General features: G+C 42.3%; 2 protein-coding genes and 1 non-coding gene across 3 annotated transcripts; 1 reads left to right on the plus strand and 2 right to left on the minus strand.

Moving 5' to 3' along the window:
* The first annotated feature begins 155 nt into the window (after window positions 1-155).
* LOC102199391 (gap junction beta-4 protein-like) lies at window positions 156-8,593 on the plus strand. Its single transcript, XM_005738934.1, has 4 exons — window positions 156-373; window positions 4,944-5,151; window positions 7,770-8,071; window positions 8,154-8,593. The coding sequence occupies exons 2-4, from the start codon at window positions 4,981-4,983 to the stop codon at window positions 8,485-8,487; spliced, it is 807 nt and encodes a 268-aa protein (XP_005738991.1). The 5' UTR covers window positions 156-373; window positions 4,944-4,980; the 3' UTR covers window positions 8,488-8,593.
* A 3,635-nt stretch (window positions 8,594-12,228) lies between these two features.
* On the minus strand, window positions 12,229-12,310 carry trnas-gcu (transfer RNA serine (anticodon GCU)). Its single transcript has one exon. It is a non-coding gene; the product is annotated as a tRNA-Ser (tRNA).
* A 936-nt stretch (window positions 12,311-13,246) lies between these two features.
* Window positions 13,247-16,054, minus strand: marcksl1a (MARCKS-like 1a). Its single transcript, XM_005738935.1, has 2 exons — window positions 15,734-16,054; window positions 13,247-14,615 (listed from the first exon to the last, which is right to left on the minus strand). The coding sequence occupies exons 1-2, from the start codon at window positions 15,815-15,817 to the stop codon at window positions 14,091-14,093; spliced, it is 609 nt and encodes a 202-aa protein (XP_005738992.1). The 5' UTR covers window positions 15,818-16,054; the 3' UTR covers window positions 13,247-14,090.
* Window positions 16,055-24,401: the final 8,347 nt, after the last annotated feature.

Here is a 24,401-nt window from a genome sequence, read left to right on the forward strand (position 1 = left end):
CACACACACACACACACACACACACACACACACACACACACACACACACACACACCAGGCTTGTTTGACATAGCTGGATGTTCTGTCTTCCTTCTCAATGAAGAATTTGTGTCTGTTGCTTTACTTATTTATAACGTGTTAGGTTACATGTTTTCTAGGGAGTGGAGTCTACACAGACGATGTTCATGTGTGCGTCTGTCATGACGTCGCTGCTGAATCTGGTTTGGCAGGCGTTCTGAGGAAAGAATGAGTAGACAGAGGCAGCAGGGGAAAGAAAGGAGCTGAAAAGCTGAAAGTAGCTTTTCCCTTCAGTGCTTAGTCTTCGCCTGCTGGTGTCGGCACACGGGGTGTTTAAGTGGCGTTTCACTTCCAAGTAAGTTCCTTTCTCTGTTTGGTTTTCAATAATTTTACTGTATCCTAAAGTCAGGAGTGAGCGGTAAACATGGAAACTGTATTCAGGAGTCTGTCATTTTTCCCCTGGCCAAGCTAAAGTATGTTTTTGTTCTTTTTAAAAGTAATGCAAAAGGTGAACACGAGTTGTTTATATGCTAGAAAAATAGGGAAACTCATTTAAAATAATAACCAGCTATGGAACAAACATTTCCTTTTGTTATGACTAAGTGTTAGAATATGAGGGGAAAAAAATGGTGGTCAACTCTAGGTTCATCAAAAAGACCGAGGCGTGGTGGAGCGGGGTTCACATTACAGTAAAAACTTTCCATGTAGCCACCGATGATACATAAAGTTTCTATTAAAGTGCCTCCTTTATGTCTTTTAGGTTTTCGCTTTGCTTTAGTCTCTTACATGACTGTAACCAAATATATGTCTATGGTACAAAACACTGCTGCTGAGGATCCTGGGATGGCTCGTTTGTATTTCTTTTGGTTCTTTCCTGCATCACTGACAAACTGTCAGAATGCCCGCCACCAACGATCAGCTGCTTCTCAGTCCACTACTGTTAAACTAGACTGTACAAGCTATGAGCAAAGCACGTCCACAGTGGCATTAGTAGAAACCACTACTGATTCCTTTTATTAAACAATAATTGTCCCACAAAAATTGGGAAATCCCTTTAAGTTTAGTCTTAGCACAGAACGCAGCTAACATTACAAGCTGTTTGCTTCTGTCCTCTTCTCTGTGCTCATATAAACTTAAATACAGCTGAAATCCCATCAAAGCTGTTCTCATTTATGTTTTTCTGCTTCTGTTGTCCAACAGCACAACAGGTCTCAAAAAGCTTTCAAACCTTTCTTCACTTCCGCACAGCTAAAATACTGATAACAGTGATTTTGTATAACAAAAATGGTTATACAATTTTTAAATACAATTTTTCTTTTTACAATTGTTAAATAAATTGTGTCATTTTAGCTACAATTAAATGTGAAATGATCCTTTTGGAGAAAAAAGAAGCAACAGAATTTCATAAAAAGTTAAAAACGTTTTCACTCCGGGAATGAAATTTGGCTATACTCTACATGTCGTAAACCTACTGGACCCTCAAAAAGTCAGAGCAATGGTTTAGCTAATAATGGCTGTGTGTTGGTCTTACGTAGAGCCTATGGACAGCTTTGCAGATTGTCACCTACATGTTATAACTGATTAATGCCACCAGGGGGCAGCGTCACAAACCGCTCCATGTCGGCTGCTCTTATGCTGTGGTTGGTCGTTAAGCTACGGAGCCCCGCAGGGGACATGGGAGGGAAAAAAATTAAGACGGACTTTTGCGAGATCTCGCAAAACTAACTCGGGATCTCGCAAAACTTTTGTGAGATCTCGCAAAACTTTTAGCCGCATTCTTCGGATGCCGGCTCGAAGCCGACCGGGAGGTCGAGGCACGATGTGCCGGGAAAGCAGTGTTCCTCCCAGCTGTAGTAGGTCGAGCTAACGGGAGGTCGCCTCCCGTTAGCTTCGAGCTAACGGGAAGAATGCGGCTAAAACTTTTGCGAAATCTCGCAAAAGTTTTGCGAGATCCCAAGTTTGTTTTGCGAGATCTCGCAAAACTTTTGCGAGATCCCGAGATAGTTTTGCGAGATTTCGCAAAAGTCCGTCTTAATTTTTTTTTCTCCCATGTCCCCTGCGGGGCTCCGTATTAAGCTAACTGTGCAGACGACAGAAATGATAACATACAAGTAGCTCAAGTGAAAAATGTCCACTGAAGAACTGTCTGTGCTTTTCGTGATGTTTTTTCCTGTTATTTCCTGTTTCCGTCCACTTTGCTGCTCTGAACATCTGCATTCCCTGCATTCCCACGCATGCCACTCCCATCCACCAGGAGTAAACCGTTGGTGTTAAAATGGCTGAACTGGAAGTTTTGGTGAAGGTGTCTTAGTGGCATTTTACCTGTCAAAGGTTTGATTGTAAGCAGTGTTGAGCATCCAAAATAATGGCCATACCTGAGTTCATGGTCTCAGTTGGGTCACCGTTTTGCTGGTCTGTGCTTGTCAGAGGTCGACCGTACACTCCCAATGACAATACGATCTACACATGCATTGTATTATCGACCTTTTTGTTGCTTAGTTTGAATCTTAAAATGCCCCGTTTCTACAAAGATTTAACAGTTTCTTTATTTTTAAAACAATATTTAATTTGTCTTAAAAAAAAGCAAATTTATCCTGGAATACTGCCTTCAATTCAAAAATACTGACCCCAACATAAACAGCCTCTGGTGCAGGAGTTAATCTGGAGTTTAAAGTGCTAACAGAGAAAACTCCTCCAAACTGAGCCAACGCTCTTTCGTAAATTCCAAATATTTAACTCTTTTCTAAACACTGACTGACCTTCTACTGCGCCAGAAACCACAGAGGCCTGTGCGTGTTACAGAAACCATATGGATTTTATTTCCTTCTTTCTTCCACTGTTGTAGAGGGGAGTCTACAACAGTCTAAACGACTGCAGTACTTTGAAAGTTCATCCTTTTCTCTTTGAAAGAATACACCCACGCCTTCCATTTAAGCTTCTTCTCCTATATTTCTGCATTTAACATTTGCCTGAAGCACATAAAAATCTAAACAGAAATGTAGCAAAAAGCATCAAAAGCATGTTTTTGTCTTTGCAAGCTTTGGAAACTCTGAGAGTTCAGAAAACTTCACTTTGATTGCACACACTGCACAGTGTTCAGAAACCATAGCCTCGTAGATAAGCTGGGGTGCATGTCATTAGGGTGTTCACTGATAAATGTCATTCAGCAGCAGCAAACATGCAGACAGTCGATACTGACAGATAACCTGTGAGCACATAGGATCCAAGAGCACAGTGTTAATAAAAGACTCTCTAGGTGTTAAAATCACACAGACATACAGTCATGTTGTGCCCAGATTATTTGTGTACATATTTAAGAAACACCTTCAGTTATTTACAGCTTCATATTTCTATTCTTGGACCGTAGTAGAGTAACTTTGGAGGATTCATTGCTCAAAATAAGTCTTATTTGGCTTATCCCAAGCCTTAAGGCAGCCTCTGAATTTATCCTCTATCTGAAACAAGCCATTTCATCTGCCTTTAAGATTTTAATGCCAGAGCAGTGTGTCTGTGACGATCGTATTGGGTATATCCACTGCCACTGACATCATACACAGTCAAACTGAGAAAAGCGTGAGTCTTTTTCTAATATGAGAAGCTCAAATGTCTATAATAAAAAAGCATTAGCACAATAACTCTAATACAATTCAAGATTTTCACAAGCTTCCCTGCAAATTTGTGTGTGATGCTTTGTTTTGTCTTTAAGAAAGATGCAATAATCCATTTTGCAAGAAAGAAATGTGTTGGTTGCATTTCAGGAGGTAGAGCAGGTCAAAGATTTACTGGATGGTTAGTGGTTTGATCCCTCGCTCCTCCAGTCTGCATGCAAAATGTCCTTGGGCAAGATACAAACCCCAAGTCATTCTCCGATGCATCGATCGGAATATGAATGTGTGTGAATGTTAGCTAGAAAGCAAAAAACAATGCTTTTGTGAATGAGGCATGTTATATAAATCACTTTGAGTGCTCCATTTACATTTTGTAAGGTAAACAAGTGGTTAGATGCTCTAACCAGCCCAAAAACATTGCTGAAGGACATGTGACCATATTGCTTTAACACTTGCTTCATAAACAAGCTGCTTCTGTCAACTGCATGCATTCAGAATCAGATACTTGTTCTAATACTAGAACCAATAAAACTGGAGCACAGACTTGTCAGCTTCAAAAGGCACCAATATGACAAACGACAAATGAGATAAAGAGCGTTAGCCACTTGTGCAGGCACCCATCTGTCAACCAAGGGAACCACGCCCACAATAATACATAACTTTAAGCCTTGTATACACTGTAAATGGGTGCGTTAAACAAAAGTTAATCTCCTGTAGATTTGTTATGAAAAGAAAAAAATGAGCTGGCCTTAAGTGTGCTTGTTTCTGCTCTAAATTTGGGTTTTTAAACTAAGTCCACAGGGCCTGACTTGTTTCTGGGGCTGGTTTTTGGCACGTTTGCCTAGATTTAATGCTTCAATCTCAGAGGATGTCAGCTGTCACAGCTAATTTAAACTAACATAAAATTGTGGTGGTCATATTTTTCTACATGTAGGCAAATGCAAACAAACGGTAGATTTGTTTTATTCATCATTTTATGGCCCTTATTTTATTTTAACTGTTTACATTTTGTTACAGTTACTGAAGCATGCAGTTTCATTAGTGAGGATCCAGATAAGATGAATAAGCCTAAATAATGATTTATTGGGCATTAAAGGGAATCAGCAGTTGTACTGTTGTGCAAACCTACAGTGTTTCTAAATGTGTACTCTCTCCTGTTTGGCTGATACGAATGAATTCATGCAAGCCCAGACATGTATTTATGTGACCCACATTGCAGCTGATCCTTAACGATAGCAAGACCAAATTTGAGAATAAGAATAGAATGCAAAGCTAAATCTAAGGGAAGGTAACTTGTATTTTTGTTTTTCTTCACAGAGCATTTATCTCCAAGGCCAGTCCAGCAGCGACAGGGATGAACTGGTCAGGATTGGAGAATCTGCTGAGCGGAGTCAATAAGTACTCCACGGCGTTTGGGCGGATTTGGCTGTCCATGGTGTTCGTGTTCCGGGTGTTGGTGTTCGTGGTGGCAGCTCAGAGGGTGTGGGGTGACGAAAACAAAGACTTTGTGTGTAACACCCGACAGGTAAGGCTGTCACTAACCCCACCTTCCAATGTTTTTCAGTGACAGGGAGAAATAAGAGTTGTTGAGAATGTTACAGCACTGGTTCATAAGCCCTTCAGGGAAATCTGGTCCACTGATTTTCTACATTTACACTCAATATAAAGACGTTTTTAAAACTGGAAAGTTAACCTGCCCGAGTCACTTCAGAGGTGGTGATGGTGGTTGTGGTCTTGGTTTGAAAGAATGTGCTTTACAGTCCAAAGCATAGATAAATGAAAAGAAAATGGGCTGAAAATTAATGTCAGCTGTCCTCAAAAGTTGAATTTGTGTTGGTTACTGATGCAGAAACTATCACCAACCAGCAGTTGATTAAAGAAAAAGATTCAGCTACCAAATGACTTACTCTCAGATACAGTGCCTTTGGATGGTCTAATTGGGTCATTTTGGATTATAATAAAGCTTCTGTGAAGAAATTTAACTGAAAACAAAGATGTTAGCCCAGAACAGCTTCACTCCTCCTCAGGTTTGATTCACCAAGTCTTCCACATACAAGGTTGTTTTCCACCCACATAAACATCGTGCCTGACGGTTAATTACCTGTCAAAGCATCCTGATGTTCAGCCAAAGCGCTTCTGAAACCGATGTAGCCAACACATCTCAAAGTGGCAGAACATGTTTGTGAGCCATGGCCACACCTTGCCATCATATGAGACGTTAAGGTCACACAAATCGAGCTGTGACTGCATCGCTCAGCTCGCTCTTAGCTGTTTCGTCTTCGAGACGAACTTGTTTTTTTCTGTCCTTTCATCTCCTGACGACTCACAAACATACGCTGACATGTCCTTGCATATTGGGAGGGATCCAGGGTTAATTACCCCGTTACCTGAATGGACTGAAGAAACCTTCCTCTCTGCTCTTCATCCAAGTTTAATGAAATGTAAAATATATTAAGTATCATCATAAATCTAATGAAGCCTCTATTTCACCTCTACACTGACCTTGTATTTGACCTTCGCGGTAGCAGGAAATCTGTAATCCTGCATATTTTTTAAAGGATACAAAATTTTATTTAATTATATTATCCCATAAGTTGAACTTTTAATTCTTTCAGAACGTTGTTAAAGTACTATGACTCAGTGAATGCATCTAACTTTTTCTAACAAAGGTAACTGCAAAAGACGAAATTCCCTCTTAGACACAATATGTTGGCAGGCTGGGATCTACATAAATTCAGTGCAGCTTTCTGATATAATGTTTCAGTCTTCTCTATACAGAACTTTTTATTCTAAATTTGAAACTGTTATATTATGAAGAACGCTGAAACTTTGTCATATGAACTAAAAGATGAAAAATTGCCCAGCAGTGACTTCGGTCTGTCAGTGCAGCTTTACCTCTTTGGTCTCGTGTTGTGAGCGCTCTGTTTTGCATGTAGTCTTTATGTCATTTGACTGTGTTGCTCTGTGTGTGATGTGCAGCACGACACAGTCGAACACTACGATGAAAGTCAAAACAACAGACAGATATCACATCGAGACAACACGGTTGAACCGAACATCAGGAAGACACTAACGAAGTGATCGTAAAAAAGTTCAGTCGACATGAACGGCGGTCGTGAACAAAACAAATGTAACTTCATAAATATGACTCACATCGTTTTCATACTGTTAATCTATCTCTTGTGTTCCAAGAATCACCGGACGCCACTAATGTAGTGATTTGATCCTTCCCTGTCAGAGTACAGGTGCGCCGAAAAATGCCACCAATAGGACGGGTTTATGAACTTTCACCTTGTGGTCTGTTTATCCTTACTGTTCACACTAATGCACGAGCATCACAGCCACTGAACGTGACCACAAAACGATTATTGATGACTTTTCCACACATCATAAAGGCAAACCTTCCTTTGCTCACTGTTCCTATTAAAACAGGAGCCAGTTTTGCAGCTTTTGTGCGCTGCGATTTATTTGTCTTCCATTTAATCAGTGGGAACTTCTCCTCTCACGATCAATACAGAACCTACCCAGCATTTCCAATGCCTGCCTTAAACCTCGACTGAATGTTAATTCAGTTGTGCACTTCGGTGAAAGCCTCTGCAGCCATTCGTTTATTTGAGCTTTTCCTTTCATTTGTCACGTATTTACCAAATTAGATTGTAAGACTGAATTAGTGTTGGTGTTACATTAAAAGCCTTGTATTAAAAGCATATTGTGTACAGCATATTATAATTATAGGATATCTTCTCAAATAAATGAAAGCAAGCAAAAAGTAAAGAAAAGCAAAATACTTCATGTCTCACTAACCTGGTTCTTTTTGTATCTTTTGTCTTAAACTTTGTTTTTGTTTTATATTTATGCCCTAAAAGCAGAAAATGGTTTCAAAGCATCGTCAGTTTTTAGCGTCATACAGAGGCATTAAAACCTTCTGCATCAGCTTCTCATTCTGACACCACAACAGTCCCTCTGTTTGTATTTATCATCATATGACATCTGCATTAGCTGTACTCTAAAATAAAAATACAGCCACTTTCTTTTCTCCAAGTTTCTCTTTAATGCAAAAATCCTTTGCTCTTGCTGATTTTCTCCATCTGAGACGTGAGACGAGCTACTTAAGCGAGTTACAACCCCGACTTTGTTTTGCAGCCCGGCTGTACCAATGTCTGCTACGACCACATCTTCCCCATCTCCCACATCCGCCTGTGGGCGCTGCAGCTCATCTTTGTCACCTGCCCGTCTCTGATGGTGATGGCTCACGTGAAACTCCGTGAAGGAAAGGACAGGAAATATGTCGAGCTGCACCAGGGCTCGCACCTCTACGCCAACCCTGGCAAGAAGAGAGGAGGCCTATGGTGGACGTATCTGCTGAGTTTGATCTTCAAAGCTGGATTTGACTCAGCTTTTCTCTATATCCTGTTTCAGTTATATCATGGATATGACCTGCCCAGGTAATGCTGGTAACTTACTGTTATTAAAATGAACCAGTGTTGTTCTGAACTCGTTAAAACCTACTGTACTCTTTTCTGTCAGGTTGTCCAAGTGTCAGCTGTCGCCGTGCCCCAACACCGTTGACTGCTTTATCAGCCGTCCGACGGAAAAAAAGATCTTCATGCTGTTCATGGTCATCTCCAGTGCGGTTTGCATCCTCATGTGTATCCTCGAAATGATTTACCTCATCGGCAAGCGCATCATGAAAATATTAAAGATCCGACATGAGAACGAGAGGCTCGTTTTCGCTGACCAGCATGAGCTCACTACCATTGCTCCAGCCCGCTCTCAGTGCAGAAGCAGGAGAGATCCGACAGTGACCGACAGCGAGCTGGAGTTAAGCAAGAGGAAGGATGCTAAAACTACAGTACTCTAGCATTCTGCAAGCTGCAATCATGGCTCACCAACAGGAACAGAAAGTACCCAATAAGACTACTGAAACTGATCAAAAAGGGTTGTAAGCGATGGGTATTGTTTAGGTTTTATCCGATACCAGTACCAAACTGGTACTTTTGAAACAGTGCCGGTGCTTAAACGGTGCTCGAACCGGTGCTTAAAGAATGGAGAACACAAAATTGGTCCAGAAACCTCTCATGTTCAGCTTTTTTTTTGTAAAAAGATAACAATGTTAGAGTTTTCTGCAGCTATAGGGGATTTATGGTATCACTCTTGGCTGGAAGCAGTGCTTAAGCAATGGAAAAAACAATCTTTGTACAAAAACCTCTCATGTTTAACTGTTTTCCACTTTTTCTTTGGTCATTTTAGCCTTTTTGACCAGGGTGAAGGGAGTATCTGCCATCAAACAAGAAGACAGCCGCATGTAGCTATGATGATGTTTGCTAGTTCACCCTACATGCATTAATATAATAACGTGGTTAGCCTACTCAACGTAAATTACACACGAACAACATTAAGCTACTCACGCAGAGAAGAACGGCTGCTGCTGCATCATCATCCGTCATCATTTCTGCTACACTGGCAGGGCTAGGGGCCAGGACTCTACTCTTCGGGTTTTTGGGGGATGTTGCTAACTCCGGGTCTGATAACAGGCACCACACCCGCAGTAGATGTGTTCGGTGTGAGCTCTTGCAGCAAGCTATCAAATACGGCGCATTTCTCGGCTTTTAACAAAATGCTATACATCGCCAGGTGTTTCATCAGATTCGAGGTGTTACCTCCTTTGCACAGTATCAGCTTAAAGCACTTGTTGCAGGCTGCTGAGTTTGCATCTTTTGCTGTGAAGTACAGCCAGACTTTTGACCGCTTCGCCTTGGGCATTTCTAATCTGTAGCTCTGCTCTAAAAGAACGTACGTACCTGGGCCCACCTACTACACTTGCAAAGGTAAAATGATTGGCTGGAATCCAAAGTGTATGACATCTCAGGAAAAAAAAGCACCGAAATGTGCGCTGCTTTTCGGTCTGGTTACTACCGTTTATGACAGAACCGGTGCCGATACCGTTACCCATCCCTAGTTCCTGTGGATTATGATCCTCAGCTGCATATGAAACGTTCATGATGTCAGCTGGGTTAAAGAAATGGCACCTAGAGCTGCTGACCAGAAAACACTGCTGAAGAAGAGGACTGTCAGCGGTCCGACACCGCATTTTTTCACTGTTTATGTCCCAAAGATGCGAGGACAAACATTCAGGTTATTCGGTATCAACAAAATAAATTAAATGGAATTTAATTTTAGGTTATTGATTTAAGAATCTGCAGCAAACGACTATTTAATTAATTGTTTACAACACTTGCTAACTAAACCTGCACTGTGTAGTTTAACATCTTTACACTGACAGAAAGGGGTGTTTGGCTGGTTTGGACACTTAAGATGTGTCACAGGATGTGAAATGAGTTTGAGATTCCTGCTTTACACTAAGATACACCCGGCTTGTTCTGATCTTAGGTCTACGGTGCATTTAATGCACAGTTTTTGCAGTAAAACTGCAACCCTGACAAAGATCTAACAATTTTGTATACAATTCTAAAGATTAAAATAATATTCAATGAAATGTGTGTTAATTATAGACACATCTTTTTTTTTATCGTTTTGTTAGCGCCATCATCTGGTGGTTGAATCTTGTGCTTTAATAAGGCCACCGTAATAACACGGGGCAGCAATGGAGGCAGAAGGTCTGTCCCCAGTTAAAAACATCAGGTGTGGTTTTTATTTCTGACTTTTCTGAAACTTAAACAGAAAAATATGCCAAATGTAAACAAAGCTGTTGATTTACTGATCGATCTACACTCCCACCATCATCTATGGTCTCATCTATGTCCCAAAAATTAGATTGTGGAAAAGGCGCCTGGTCTCTCCATTAGACTAAAGTGCCAAGTAGGTGCCTTCTAAGTGAGGAGCATGAGATAAAACCTTGGGGCACACTGGTGAGATTAGAACAAGGGCAGGGACAGGATGGGCTCCTCTGGTTAGCTTGGAGCAGCAGATGGATGGATGGATTTTTTTCCTGTGCTTGCTCTTGATTATCAAATCTGGTGTTACCTAAATGGCAACAGATGGGTGTAAAAACTGTGCCTTGGGCCCTTTGACCTTCAGGCAAAAATGCCGGACTGCGATATCCAAATTGTGGCCACTACTGCAGTTGGGTCCAAGAGTTAAGCTAAAGCCACAGAATTTGAAATATGATCCTTAAGTCATTTTTTTTATCCCACTTTTGGAAAGAAGTCAGTTGGAGTAGCTGTCAGGTGGTGGTAGCAAAGTTTTACAGTAAAGAAGAAAATATCCGACTCTCACTAACCGTTATCAGAGCTGAAGTTTGGGAATGGTTAGAAAGCAAACACAAGTGATCTGCTGGACACCTGGGAGACATGTTTTAGACACATTTTTGCTGTGTGGCCTGTTAAGATGAGCTTTAGTCACCAGGTTTTAAAATTTACCTTTAATTACGGTTATTAGATTTTTACTATTTAAAGTGGAGAGTGTGAACCTTAGCTACTGTCTTTGTGTGATTTTTACGAGACATGTCTACTTTAATCTCTAGTTTAATCTTCGCACTCACTTCTGCTCTGACTATGAGTCAGCTGGAATGACATGCTGTGGTCCAAGAGTATTTTTTATATAAATAACAGGCTGTTGTTGACATTACAGTGATATATTTATCTGCTTGTAATAAAAAAGAAACTGATTATAAACTGTTTGTGTAGACTGTCTTTTCTTTGCAGGAATGAAGCTGTATATGTGCAGTATTATCCTACAATGCTGCTGCGTTGTTGCTTAAACAGCAAATAAAGGTTTAATTTTTCATTAAAAACACAGAGTACTTCACAAATACACCATTTGTCATATTTATCTGACTGAAACCTGAGCAAAAAAAGTCAAAATGTGGAACAATAACAGTTTAAACATGTTACCACTAGATAGCAGCATTCTCAAAATTGAACAAATGTGACATTTATTTGCATATTTGCACACTTTATGAACATTTAAGTTAAAGTTAATATCAATAATGCTTCAAATTTGTTTGAACTACATACAGTTTTATTTGTATGTCAGGCAATGCTTCAGTATAATTGCCCGAATAAGTGACCAGCGGTATTTCATGATGATTGTGAGACTTTTAATTCTATTTCATGAAACACAGACAGCTCATGAAGTTAAAAACTCCAGCATGAAAAAATAAATTTTAACATCTTTTAAACTGTTTACTTTCAGTATTTAATATCATTGCATCCACATGAAAATAGACACATTACATGTTTTGTAACTAAAAACCTGTCAGGATTTATAAATTAATTAAATTTATTATGTTTTTACTCATCTTTAATGTTGCCAGACCCAATAAAAGGAAAGCAATTCATTTTAAAAAAGAAAGAAAGAAAAAGACATGACTTCACTATAGTTTTAGCACATTGCTAAGACATCCAGATGGCCAAATTAGACCCTTTGGTGGGCCAGTTCTGGCCCTCCACCCTGATGTTTGACACCCCTGTTGCACAAGTAATTTAAAAGACAAGAGTAATGCCAAAAAGGGCGACGGATCTTTTAAGAAATTTAAATGTCTCTTTACTTCAAGACGGAACGTGTTGTTAAAAAAGGATCCGAGTCGAACTGTCACACGGAATAAGACCCATTTCAGGTTTTACCTACAAAACATTCACTGCGACGAGGATGGGATTCGAACCCACGCGTGCAGAGCACAATGGATTAGCAGTCCATCGCCTTAACCACTCGGCCACCTCGTCTGTGACCCCGCACAAATATTACTGAGTCTGGACATCAGCGGGACCAGTATGCAAACATGATACATAGATAAACGGTGGGCGGCTAAAGCGTTTGACGCCATGTTCGCTTTTGTTTCTGCGCCACTCTAACAGTAAATACGGCTCTCACTGTAAAAAGTCTGCAAAAAAACAAAAAAGTAAACGTAACAAAGTGGGCTGGGTTAAACTTATCAAAAACTTAGCAACTACCAATAGGAGCGAAGGATAATCTTGATTGACATATGAGTGGGTGGCAGCCACTGTGTGGACTCGTCGATGTTCGACGAGCTGATCGGTTTAAATCTGTGTGTGCGTGTGGTTAAAGGCTTACCAAAGCTGTGAGGAAAAGGAGGCTGCAACTGCGACTTATCATCAAACACCAACAACGTGTAAACGAAACGTTCATGATTAACCGGAAGTCAAAAGGCGGCACAGGCACTTGCAGTACAGCCGTCTGTCCAGCAGAGGGAGATAAAGACCACCAATTACAACTAGAGGGTCGCCAAATAAATGGCCTCCAGTGCCTGCGTATCCCATATGTTGCGTCCTAACGTTAATTAGTTATGTAAGGATATATGTATATTTATGCTTTGCTTTGCTACACGTGACTCAGCATGCTTTATGACCACATACTGGACCACATGAGGTCGTGCAGCTCTTGCATTAAGGTTATGTTTGCATGACAATGATGCTTTAAATCTTTCCTTTTGTTAATAATTTAATTTCTCAGGGTGTCTACTGCTGTCGTGACCTGTACATGCACACCTGATATTTATTCATGTGGTGTCAATATGCCATCATGTGATTGAATCCAGTTTATAGTATCCCATCTATATGTGGTACTGCAATCAGTCCAGATTGCAGGTTTAAGCAGCCAGACTTTCCGGTCTTGGCGAATCACAAGGCAGAAGACAGACAGAGGGGATCAAACATTTATTTACCCTTATTAAAAGTTACAGTAAAACCATTAACATCTTCAAACGATAGCAAAATAAAGAGAACCAAAAATATTGGCCAAAACATATTTACAGAGACAGTTTGCAGATAAAAAGCTCACATTTTTTTGTACACAATCCCAACCCCTGCGCCATAAATTCTGAAATGTGAACACTGCAACACTCAAGAAGCTCGAATGTGGTTTTAGCCAGAAAAAGAACCAAAATGCACGAACAAAGACATCTTTTTCCACCTCCCCTCCTTGATGTTCTCCTCCCTATACATGACAAAATACTTGAAATTTGGGGGTAAAACATAGGAATGTAGAATTCTAAAAATTAATAAGATGATCTGAAAGGTTTATGTGTCCATATATCAGTCATTTCGAGTGAAGGAGATGGTCTGCCCCGCTCCGCCGACGGTGACAATTTTTAGATCCCAAAAAAAGATGAGAAAGAAAAATAAGATGTTATAGGGCTGCCACGCTGTTTAAAAGGATGCTTCTCCATGAATTGGGAAAATAAGTCAGTATTCCTGATTCGCTCCACATCCAATCCATTACCTTCGCCGCACACCAGTCCCTGTGTGTACCATGAGGGGGCGACGCCAGCCAACGCTTTCATCATGAGAGGGCCCGGTGAGTTTCCGTCTGTCGAAGAACTAATAAAAGGCAGTGAACTGGTGGTTGAATCAGCAAACGTGATATATCCTTTGTCTTCTTTTGTAGTTTTGTTTATAACTTTAAGAGCGTGGCACGAGTCTCTCATATATATTTTTATATACTTTAATCTTGGAAAATCAGTTCAGGTGCCGTGCTGGAGTGCAGTCACTCTGCCTTGGCCTCGCCCTCGGAGGCTGCGGGTGTCGTGTCCTCGGCAGGGGCCTCCTCGGCAGGTGCGGCCTCTGTTGGTGGGGCCTCCTCGGCGGCCTTGGCCTCTTCCTCGGGTGCAGGAGCGGCCTCTGCGGCCTCGCCCTCTTTAGCCTCGGTGGCCGGCGTCTCCTCTTTGGTTTCCTTGGCTGCATGGCCGTTCTCCTCGGGCTTGTCCTCGGTCGTAGGGGAGGTGGCCTCCTCCTTGCCCTCCTCGCTGCCCTTCTTGTTCTTCTTCAGCGAGATGCCCTTGAACTTGAAGGAGTTCTTCAAGGAGAACTTCTTCTTCTTCTTGACCTCCTTGGCAGCCTCGCCCTCCGCTTTGGCTGCCTCGCCCTCGGCCGCAGGAGCAGGCTCGATAGCGTCTCCGGCGCTGGTCTCGCCCTCCTTGGCTGGCTCCGCGGTTCCATTTCCATCCGCGGCCGCTGCTTCCCCGTCGGGTTTGGCTGAAACATCGCCGTTGGTTTTGACATGGCCGTTCTCCTGCAGAGAGAAAGAGTCATAGATTAAAACACTGGAGGTGGGTCAACGCAAACACACTGCCTGCGGAAACGAAGAATTATTTATGCATAATGAGATGAGCGCACTGTAAACACATTAACATTAGCCCATTTATGCCTACAGTTAATCCATGTTATTCTTCAGGAGAGCAGCTCTGACTGTGGTGGGAGGGGGGGGGGGGATTTAACAGCTGTCTGTATTACTCTGAGCTGGCACACGGGGGCAGTAGTGCTACATCAAAAACATCAACACTACCAGCAAGTTGGGGAACAAAGGAATCCCCGTGAAACCTGCTCTGCGCTCTCATCCTACATCTACCAGCTCCACGCAAGAGCGCAGACAGCTCACATCAGCTTCAGCTCAGACAAAGCCACAATCAGTCCACGCACTCGCCAACAGCAGCAACAGGGACGTTTTTACATGTCTCGAAGTGGGTCACATGAGTTCATCTGGGCATCTCTGTAATAACGCGTATCCTGACCGGATCAGTCACACACCACTAATCGAAACGCAGAATTCACTTCTAACATATTTAAATTGTTCAAAGTTTACGCGGAAACCCACTCCACAGTGTGTGTGTGTGTGTGAGAGAGAGAGACTGTGTGTGGGTAACAGCCGGGGGGGAAATGGGGTCAGAACTGGCGCCTGCACGCGCTTTGTTTGCAACTCCGCAAAATGCGCCTCCAGCAGAGCGCATTTGCATCCTTTGCACCGCTCGCCTCACATCTTTTGTTCGACGCTCAGAGCGACTATCCGCTCAACTCATGACAGAAAACACGCTCAAAACTCACACGGGGACCCAAATCCGACGCTCTCGGGTGAAATGTGCGCGTAAATCTCCCCAGTGGGACAGCAGGCGGAATTAACAAAGGCAGGCGGGCAACTGCGCGCTGCTCGACGGCTGCCCAGCCGGAGGTCTCCCGATGCCCTCATTTTAGGCTAAATTCAGTTTTAAGTGTTTTCCCCCCACAGCTATGAACGAACCCTGACACGAAGGAGCGACCGCCAGCCCCCCACCGCGGCACCCATGCCGCCAGTGGGCGTCGGGTGCCATGTGGCTCCCCGCTGATGCTCGGGCGCACCGGGCCCGCTTTACTCACCTGGCCGTTGGCTTTAGCAGCAGCAGGGTCGGCGGCGGCTTTGCCCTCAACAGCTACTCCACCCTTGGACAACTGGGCTCCCATTTCTGTCTTTCCTTTAGTTTTTATGAACAAAAAATAAAATCGAAAAAGAAAACCCTCGAGTTTTTGAGATTTAAAAATCCAGTTCTGGGATAGGTGAGAGCTTTCCGCCTAAAAAACAGAGGTGAAAATCCGACAGGATCTCCTTCTCCCTTACAAAGGTTTGTCAACGAGAAGACCCCCCCTTAAGCGTGTGTGAACCCCACGGAGGCTGAGCTCAAATTAAAGGATGTCAGGGAGACGGCTGTGAGTATTTCAACCGCGCCTCAAAATCGACCGGAGACCCCTCCCCTGGGCGTGGCGGCCGGGCTTTGTCCAATCTGCAGCGGGGGGGATGGGCCTCCTTCTCCGGGCTGTCACTGCCACAGTCTGCCACTCAGCTGGAGAATGAGCAAGACTATATTTTCCAGCTGCTTCAGATGTCTGGAAGATTGTGGACACATTTTAAACTTTGTTCTCTTGTGAATTGTTTATAATTTGGCACAAATTGAAAAATTCATTCATCTGTTCTGGAAAACAAGACAAGTTTTAGAAGTCTGACCCGAACAGGTGAGCAGAAAAGTTAAGTGAAGGTAAGAACAAGCAGTGGAAATAATAAAAGTCCTGAGTACATGCACAGCATCACTGCTATACATAAAGGAGTTTAAAGAAGTGCATCAAAGCATTTTAAAGAAGACGTTTTATCTTTTATTTGAAATGAAAACCTAAATGTGCACGTGTCTCTTGTTTTGATTAAAAACTCTAATATATGACACCCATTGGATAGAAAATTATATTCTCCTCAAATAAATAATGTCTAAGACGTGATCAGTAAATCATAACCATTCAATAAACTGTGAGAAAAAATAGAGGTAGCATAAAGGTCAACACTAAAAGTATTTTTTATCAGTGTTTGTGTGCCTGAAGATGAAAAATGAACATAAAATATGTCTTAAGACAAAACACATGAAAAACAGATTCAGCTTTAACAGTTAGATGAAAGAAGAAACGAGTAAACATATAAGCACGAACATGTAAACACACTGCATTTCAGTCATTTTATTCCATCACAAGCAAGTAAAACTGTTCCTTTTCATCTGTAGCGGTGATGAGTCGTTACAGTTGTAGCTAAAATGCAGACGTGGACTAACAGTGGATGTTGTCAGTTAAGGATAGAAATATGGAGTTGAAGCAGTTGTGTTCACTAGCATACTGAATATCTGGTAAATAGAGTAGTAGCCGAATGGTTGAAGTAGTAAGCCATCAGTTATGGATAAACATTTTGAATCCCTCTAAAAAAGTTCGATTATTCCAAGCCTAGGACTTCCAGCTCTCTGAGGTGTCCCACGTTAATCTGCTGTTCAGCCTCCCGGCAACATCCTTTATCTCAAAGAGGCCCTCCGCAGAACTCGATGATCACAGAACAACAGCACATCAATGAGAAGCGAGGAATTTTAATGGCCTCCTCTGGAATTTGAGTGACAGGGCCCGGCTTTCCAAGAGAAAACCTGTTACATAACACGCAGCGCACTCAGAAGAGACTTTGAGATGGCACTGAGGCCGCTTTGTCACCAACACAGACACCGAGACAGTGAATCAGACTGTCGGCTATTAATGAGGTCTCGTTGGCTAGAACCGTGCATCCCACGGTCGCTGCAGTGACACTGCGTTTTTTTTTCTCCGAGAGGTCAGGGGTCATGTGTTTTAAGAGTTATGAAAGCCAGTGGAAAGCTTCTATATCCTGCATACATGCTTTTGTATACCAGCTTCTTCCTTTTAAACCTAATTGTCAAATTTCCTTTCCCATCATTTATCCCTCATGTGACCCCACGTTAACAAAAACACGGCGCCGAGCCCCCTTCTCCTGCTTCATTAAGTGCAATTTATGATTTCCTCCTTCTTTTAGAACATCCCTACGTGGGTCCGTCTCGTTCCCCCTGTTCACCCACTAGAACAACCCCCCTCCACACAAACACACACACATGTCACAGCTGTGGTATGCAAGGCATGCATACACCACCCAGAGAATGATCCCCAGCCATTTGCGGGCCAAGCTTCCCAGAGTGGAACACACTCCGAGGGGTTCAACATCTACACCTCCCCACCCCTCCTAACCGACCTCCATACATTCTCCCAAACTGAGTCAAGAAAGAGAAACACATGATGTTTTTAACCCCCCCGGTCTCACCTTTCAGTGGATTCATGGCTCAATTATGGTTGTGTGCTTCCTTTCAGTGCTCTGATATGGAACACTAGGATAGGTGTACCCGTGAGGTGGTGCTGTGGGAATTATGTTCAGTCTGGCATCAAGCATTTGGAACCAAAGGGAGTAAAAATTATATTAACAATAAGAAATTTCTTAGGTAAGAATATTAAAAATGAGAAAGACACTGGGAAGAGGCCCTGAGTCCTCGGCACAGGAACGATATCCAAACAAGTCCCTGTCAGGCAGCTTAGCGGGGCGAGGTCAGCCCAGATTTATTTCAAAAGCAGTGAAGGTCAAAAAGTCACTGGCTGGAGAAAAAAGTGTTTTACTGGGTGACAAACTTAAAGGTCAACTTTAATTTGAAAAAACTCAAACAAACCTCAAATTTCCAGATTCTTCTGGCCTGATTTTTGCAAGTGGGTTTTCTGAGTACGGAGGAATGCTTTAAACTTTGATATACTTTGATCTGTAAACTTTCAAAGATGGTGGGGCGGGGGTATAAAGGCAGGTTAATTGCCCCTTTGGGCCTCCTGCTCTCACACCCCCTCGCAGTCTTGCCTACATCAGATGATAACAGTGTCATATCAGCAGTGGAAGCAACAACTATTGTTACAGCTACTCCCATTATTGTAATGATTATTTTAATTAACATATATTTAACCTTCTTTTCTCTTATAGAGGGCCCATGCCCCTTAATGAGTATTTTATTTCCAAGTATGAGACGTTACTCTTACTTAGTATGTAGTACACAATGTAATCCTGTTCACTATTTATAGAATCAATATCCAATATCTGAATGTTTTTTCTGCATTTCTGTAGCTAATAAGATTGTGTAATTGCAAACTGTTACAGGAAAATAAAACAAAGCCGTATTTAATAGAGGTTGAATGCTTTCAGGTTTGTTTGTTAAACAGAAATATGATCACAAACCAACTTGTGTTTCAATCCAATGCTTTTGAGGTGGTTTTCTGATCCCTTGAAGCGTTTCCCAGCAGACTTTGCATGTCACTCTGGCCCTCCTCTTTTTGGTATCACATGACAAACCACTATGACCTGGGTATTAGAAGAAAGTGTATACAAAAGTTTAATATTACGTTAATACAGGGATCTTTCTACTTGTATGTAGATGTACACTGGACATGCATGTGCAGGTGAAAAACAGGAAGCAGACTGTTGATCGGCAGTTTTAAAAGTGACATAAGATTATAAGGCGCTCTGTACTGACTGGGAGGCTTTTCAAAGACTGCAAAGTGACATCTTAGAGCTGTACTAGGAGTGTAATTGATTGCCAGAGAAAGCTGGCAATGAGAAAGAAGAACCCACACAAAACGGCTGAAATCACTAAAGGTTCTTGAGAGTAGGTGTAATATTTTGGTTCCTAGTCAGGAACCAAACATGAGCATTATTGCTTTGAAAAGACTCAGTGTTAGCAGGTCTTATAACACCAGGGTTCAGCTTTAAAAGAAATAGTTTTCTCCCTCTAAAATCCTCTGCATGCTTTCTTTTACACCTACTTGGCCTCATTGCCCCCTTAGCACTTAAGGCTTTGCTTAGCCTACATCTATACCTTTGTCCAAAGGTAAAGGTCCCTGCTCACAAAAGAAAGAAACAATAGCAATTGCATGATGAGAGTTTAAGGATGTGGGTCCTTATGAAACCACTTGTGCAGAGGTAAAACAGGACATAAATTATTAGGCAAATTTAAAAGTGACATTGGAGTGTTTTCAGGGCGAAGAGAGCTGCGCTGGCTGTTTCCCCACTTTTTAAAGTGCTCGTCACTCTATATTGGTTCGCAGGTTTGAATGTGGAATCAATCGTCTCATCTCATTCTCAGCAAACGGAAAAGAGACACAACTCCCACAGGTAATGAGGTGCAATGGCCTTCCCCAACCACCCATTTAAAAATGAAAAATGGTGCCGTTAAGAGTGCATTAAGCACAAAAAAAGCCAAGGCACTGACATGGAAGCCTTACTATTTATTAACTATGCAGAGCACACATGCGCACTTGTAGGATGCACACTGTGATGATAACAAGTCCTGATTTCCTTGAGAAAAACGAGAATGTGGCTGAAGAAATACCCCTGGTCCTGACCTGTCTGCTTATTTCTGTCACGTTTAATGTGGTGCCCACCCCCCCACCCCCCCAATGAGCTGGTCAATGCCCCTGTTTGTGCTGCTGGCCATTTTTCATCCCCTGACATGGGATGAGTTCTAACCAAAAAGCCCCCATTGTCTCTCTCGCTCCCTGCAAGCCAACTGTGCATTACAATTAGAAAGAGAGAGGGATAAAAAAAATAAAAGAGAGAGAGGAGGTCTGGAGCGAGGGAGCAGCATCAGAAACACGTCTCTGGAGTTCCTTTTGCTTCTGGGAGGAGAAAAAGTTATCTTTATGACAGTCACCTTGAACAGATTACTTGAGCAGATCAGCATGATGAATATGTAATTTCCCAAGGTTCCTCAGCTTGTCAGCAATCCATGCATACAAAATCACAAAAACAAGAGTGCAGGCTGTTTCCTGTGTGCTTTCCTTTGGTTTTACTTCACGTTTGTCTCACAGCTGAGAGCTCGAGTACCTAAATAACTGATGCAATCGTACAGCACCTTTCAGAGTAGAAAATAATATTATTTAAAGCATCGAAAATGCTAATGCAACACTGAATTTTGCTCAAAAGTGGCGTCCAAGCGGCTTTGTTTATACGCCGAGTTGTAAATGCGATTTTATGTCTCTCCTAAACACAGCATTTGCATTGCCAAGCACCTAATTACAAGGACAATCAGGTGCACAGCCCTCTTCACTGCCATGAATACGAGCTTGTCGACTTAAAAGAAAGCCCATTGTAATGCTAATTATTTCGATCAACTAGCTTATTGACTGCAAAAAGGCCCTCACCAGCAGGCAACCACAAAGCTGCACATGGCAGCCATCTTGGCCAGGGGCTTGTGCAGGGTCTGGCAGTGGCTCTCAGAGGAGACGGAGGAGGAGGAAGGGATGCAGGAGGGATGTCCAGTGCTGAGCCAGGCTTGCATGTTTGACTCGCCTCATTGATAAAACAGTCGTTCACATCGCAGGGGGAGCCTGGAAAACAACACAAGCTCTAAAAATGGAGGGAAAGAAACAGTGGATGTGTTTACTGTAGATTTCCCTTCACACACACACACACACACACACACACACACACACACACACACACACACACACACACACACACACACACACCTCCCTGCCTAAGGTGGCAGACATGACGCGACAAACTCCCCCCCCTTCCCAATCCACCCTACATTTCTGTATGCGTGCAGACAGGGGGCCAGAGTCGGTTACCATGGCAACTGCTGCTTCTATCAACATTTCTGGCCGATGTTACAAAGGTACACAGTTCAGTGGAAAGGCAGGAGAAGGGAAGGCCTTGGCGTTCTGTTTGTTTGTTTGCCTTATCATTTTGCCGAGGTTTGCTTATCTGAGATGACTCCCACAATTTAAGCAGGCAAGACTCTCAGCCTCTCTGTGACTACAGGGAAATTAAGCGTGGTTCCCTTTTAACATCTACCCTCCCCACCAGGCTTTATTTTGGTTTTCCTCATCATAAATTCTTTCTGTCTTTGTTGACTCCTGTTCATTGTCTCCCTGTGTTTGTCTCTGATCTCGAGGCTTGAACAGTTCTTGGCAAATTCCACCAACGGTGCCTTGTTTCTGTCTGTTGTCATAACATGCAGGGCAGGTACGACGGGAGCGAGAGATAAAACAGATGGTAGGACAAGTAAGAGGAAAGGGTGAGAGGTTAAGGAGAGCAGAAAGGCTTGATGAGTGAGGCAGAGGGAAAAATGGTTGTGTGTGTGTGTGTATCAGACAGGGGCGTACAGTAGTAGTAGGGCAGCTTACCCCCACTGGCAATGAAGCTGCTGCATTACTAGGTCAGTGTGCCATCATCTCATTCATCATTATCACAACCTGCTCTTCCTCCTCCGCTCTGCCTCTTCATCCCTCCCACATTATGGTTCGATTGTTCTCCTCGTCCAAGCTTCAGAGACAAAAGGAAAATCAGCCTAAACAGACCAGGTTGATCATTTCAGAGTCTGTAATTAATTTTTTATTAGTAAGTAATTTACAAAAGCAGGACGTACAATTGATACACCATAAAGAATACGGTTTGGTTTATAAGATTGCAGATATTCACATTTATGCTGAAGCTGGCTAACTTCAAAGAGATGTCCACAAAGGAAGCATGTGCATTGCTTCATCACTGACAGTTGGTTGCTAGCGAATAATCCAGGCTCGGGTTGCCTAGTTTACCCTCTGGTGTTTTTGCCTCCCTGTCATGTGTCAATCAGTATGAGCTCTTATTGGTAGTTGCTTAAACTGCTCAGGAGGCGCAGAGTTAACTGTTTATTCATTAAGATGCCGAATGTCATTGACATTGACAAAAAAGCCAAAAGAAAAACAATTGACATTGACACCAACACCTGGATGATTTACCGTTAAATCCTTGCAGTCAACTTAACCGGATCCATCCATCCAGGTGGGCTGGGACCTATCCCAGCTGTCATAGGGCGAGCAGCAGGGTGGACAGGTCTGCAATCTCTTGGAGGGCTAAAATTTGTCAGTTTGTATGCTACTGTGTTGTGATAAGAAATAAATCTTAGCAGGGCTATCACTGCAAACTTAAACATATGAGCATGCTAGCGTTATATTTTAGAGTATATTGGTAAATGCTGTGTTTGTATAACTCCTGATTCTGAACTGATTAGACAAAAGCACCTCTCCAAAAACTACTCAGTGATCATTCTTGTAAAGATACATGTATATGCTGTTTAAAACTTTCAAAAGATTTCTTTACGTTTGGGATCTGAAGTAACCCAAACAATGCAGGGACATAATAGTTTCTTCCATCTTCATTGTTTTATTCTTTCCATATGATGGTGTTTGTCTTTACCATGGATGTTAGCTGAGAGCAGTTTTACCCTCATCCTGCATTACTGTCCCTGTGTTAATATGTTTATATTAGCCTAACCATAGACCTGTAGCTTATCACTGTGTAGCAGATAATACATCAGCTAACCGTGTGTCAGCTACATGAAGTCCCCATAAGGAGCTTGGACGGATGGTCATGAGAACCTTTCCAGACTTTTTGAGACAGCCTTTGGGTCTTAGTTGATGTTTTTCTTTTGGCTTTTCCCCCCGTGATCTTTTGTGATGTGGGTTGCACTCGGAGTGACTGATCACTTTAATTTATGCCATAATCCAGTGCATCACATCACACACTCCAAACAACTCCTTTTGGATAAATTATCCATGCCAGCGGCCCTATTTGATGCTGTGGATATGTGCATAATCAGCACTTCTGTGACTGATTATGGCTTGTTTGTCACATAATCTAATCATTGTTTTAGTGCCCAAGTCGGACCCAGTACCATACTCATGTCTCCTTTGGCTTTCTTGCAATTATTTTAATGCAATCTGAGCTTTTGTTACGACTTCAGCAACATTTATATTTACCCTGTATCAGCGACTTACATACTTAAAAGTGGGCTTTCTTGGAAAGTTGAAACCCCTTTTCAAGCAGTAATCAGCATGAAAATAGGAAATAAAGTTCAGACATGAAAACCATTTCAGCTGAGCTGACAACCATTTAATGTGTCAGCCTCAAGTGTGAATAAACACCCTGCTCTATAAATGTCACAGTGCAGATCTTATTAGAAGGTCTCACCTACTAACAACAATTTATCACTTTAAACACTAAACAATTTAGAATGAATGAAGTTCTAGTGACAGGCATGCAAAATTATTATGTATTAAAGCTTTGACAGCATTACATGTCATCTTTTGCAGTATAGGCATTACATGGCACAAGCCTGTGATGTCTAGGCTTGTGCGTTAGATGTTAAAAAAATTGAGCTATTGTGTTTTTTTATTCCTGTAATGGCCCTTGTGTGTCTCAGAAAAGCTGTCAGTGTAAAACAGGCAGAAGGCAGCTCGATGAAGCTTTTGAAAAGTCAAATCCACACCTCCTCCTGTCAAAACTGCAAAATGTCAGCTGACCTATGACACTCAGAAATCCCATGAGCACAAGCATAGACATGCTGACACACTGCTGAAAGTGGATAAATAAAACATGATAAGCTATATTATGTGACAGCTTTCGTGCATATCATAAAAAAAAGGGCTGCTTTTGATACAAAATCAAACGGACATCTTCCCTGCTGCTCAGGAATAGCTGACAGCACAAGTGCAATTTGTTTGCTGCACACAAAGAAATATATATGACAACAACCACTTGCGTGCAGCCACATGCAAATGAATCTACCCCCAACTGCTAGACACCCAACACACACACACAGATACACTCATTAGCTCAGTTTTGGGTTAACCGCTATGTGGGGCTTTTTTTCGACCAATCTGTGAGATC

The sequence above is a fragment of the Pundamilia nyererei genome, unplaced genomic scaffold, assembly GCF_000239375.1.
Source record: "Pundamilia nyererei isolate P.nyererei 1_Seehausen unplaced genomic scaffold, PunNye1.0 scaffold00088, whole genome shotgun sequence".
Classification (NCBI taxonomy): Eukaryota; Metazoa; Chordata; class Actinopteri; order Cichliformes; family Cichlidae; genus Pundamilia; species Pundamilia nyererei.

What these genes read in the sequence shown, in the direction of transcription:
- marcksl1a (XM_005738935.1), bottom strand. Translation starts at nt 15,817, where the DNA reads ATGGGAGCCCAGTTGTCCAAGGGTGGAGTAGCTGTTGAGGGCAAAGCC. An exon ending in CTGCTAAAGCCAACGGCCAG is followed by an intron (nt 14,616 to 15,733) that starts GTGAGTAAAGCG and finishes TTCTCTCTGCAG; the next exon opens with GAGAACGGCCATGTCAAAAC.
- LOC102199391 (XM_005738934.1), top strand. Translation starts at nt 4,981, where the DNA reads ATGAACTGGTCAGGATTGGAGAATCTGCTGAGCGGAGTCAATAAGTAC. An exon ending in TTGTGTGTAACACCCGACAG is followed by an intron (nt 5,152 to 7,769) that starts GTAAGGCTGTCA and finishes TTTGTTTTGCAG; the next exon opens with CCCGGCTGTACCAATGTCTG. An exon ending in CATGGATATGACCTGCCCAG is followed by an intron (nt 8,072 to 8,153) that starts GTAATGCTGGTA and finishes CTTTTCTGTCAG; the next exon opens with GTTGTCCAAGTGTCAGCTGT.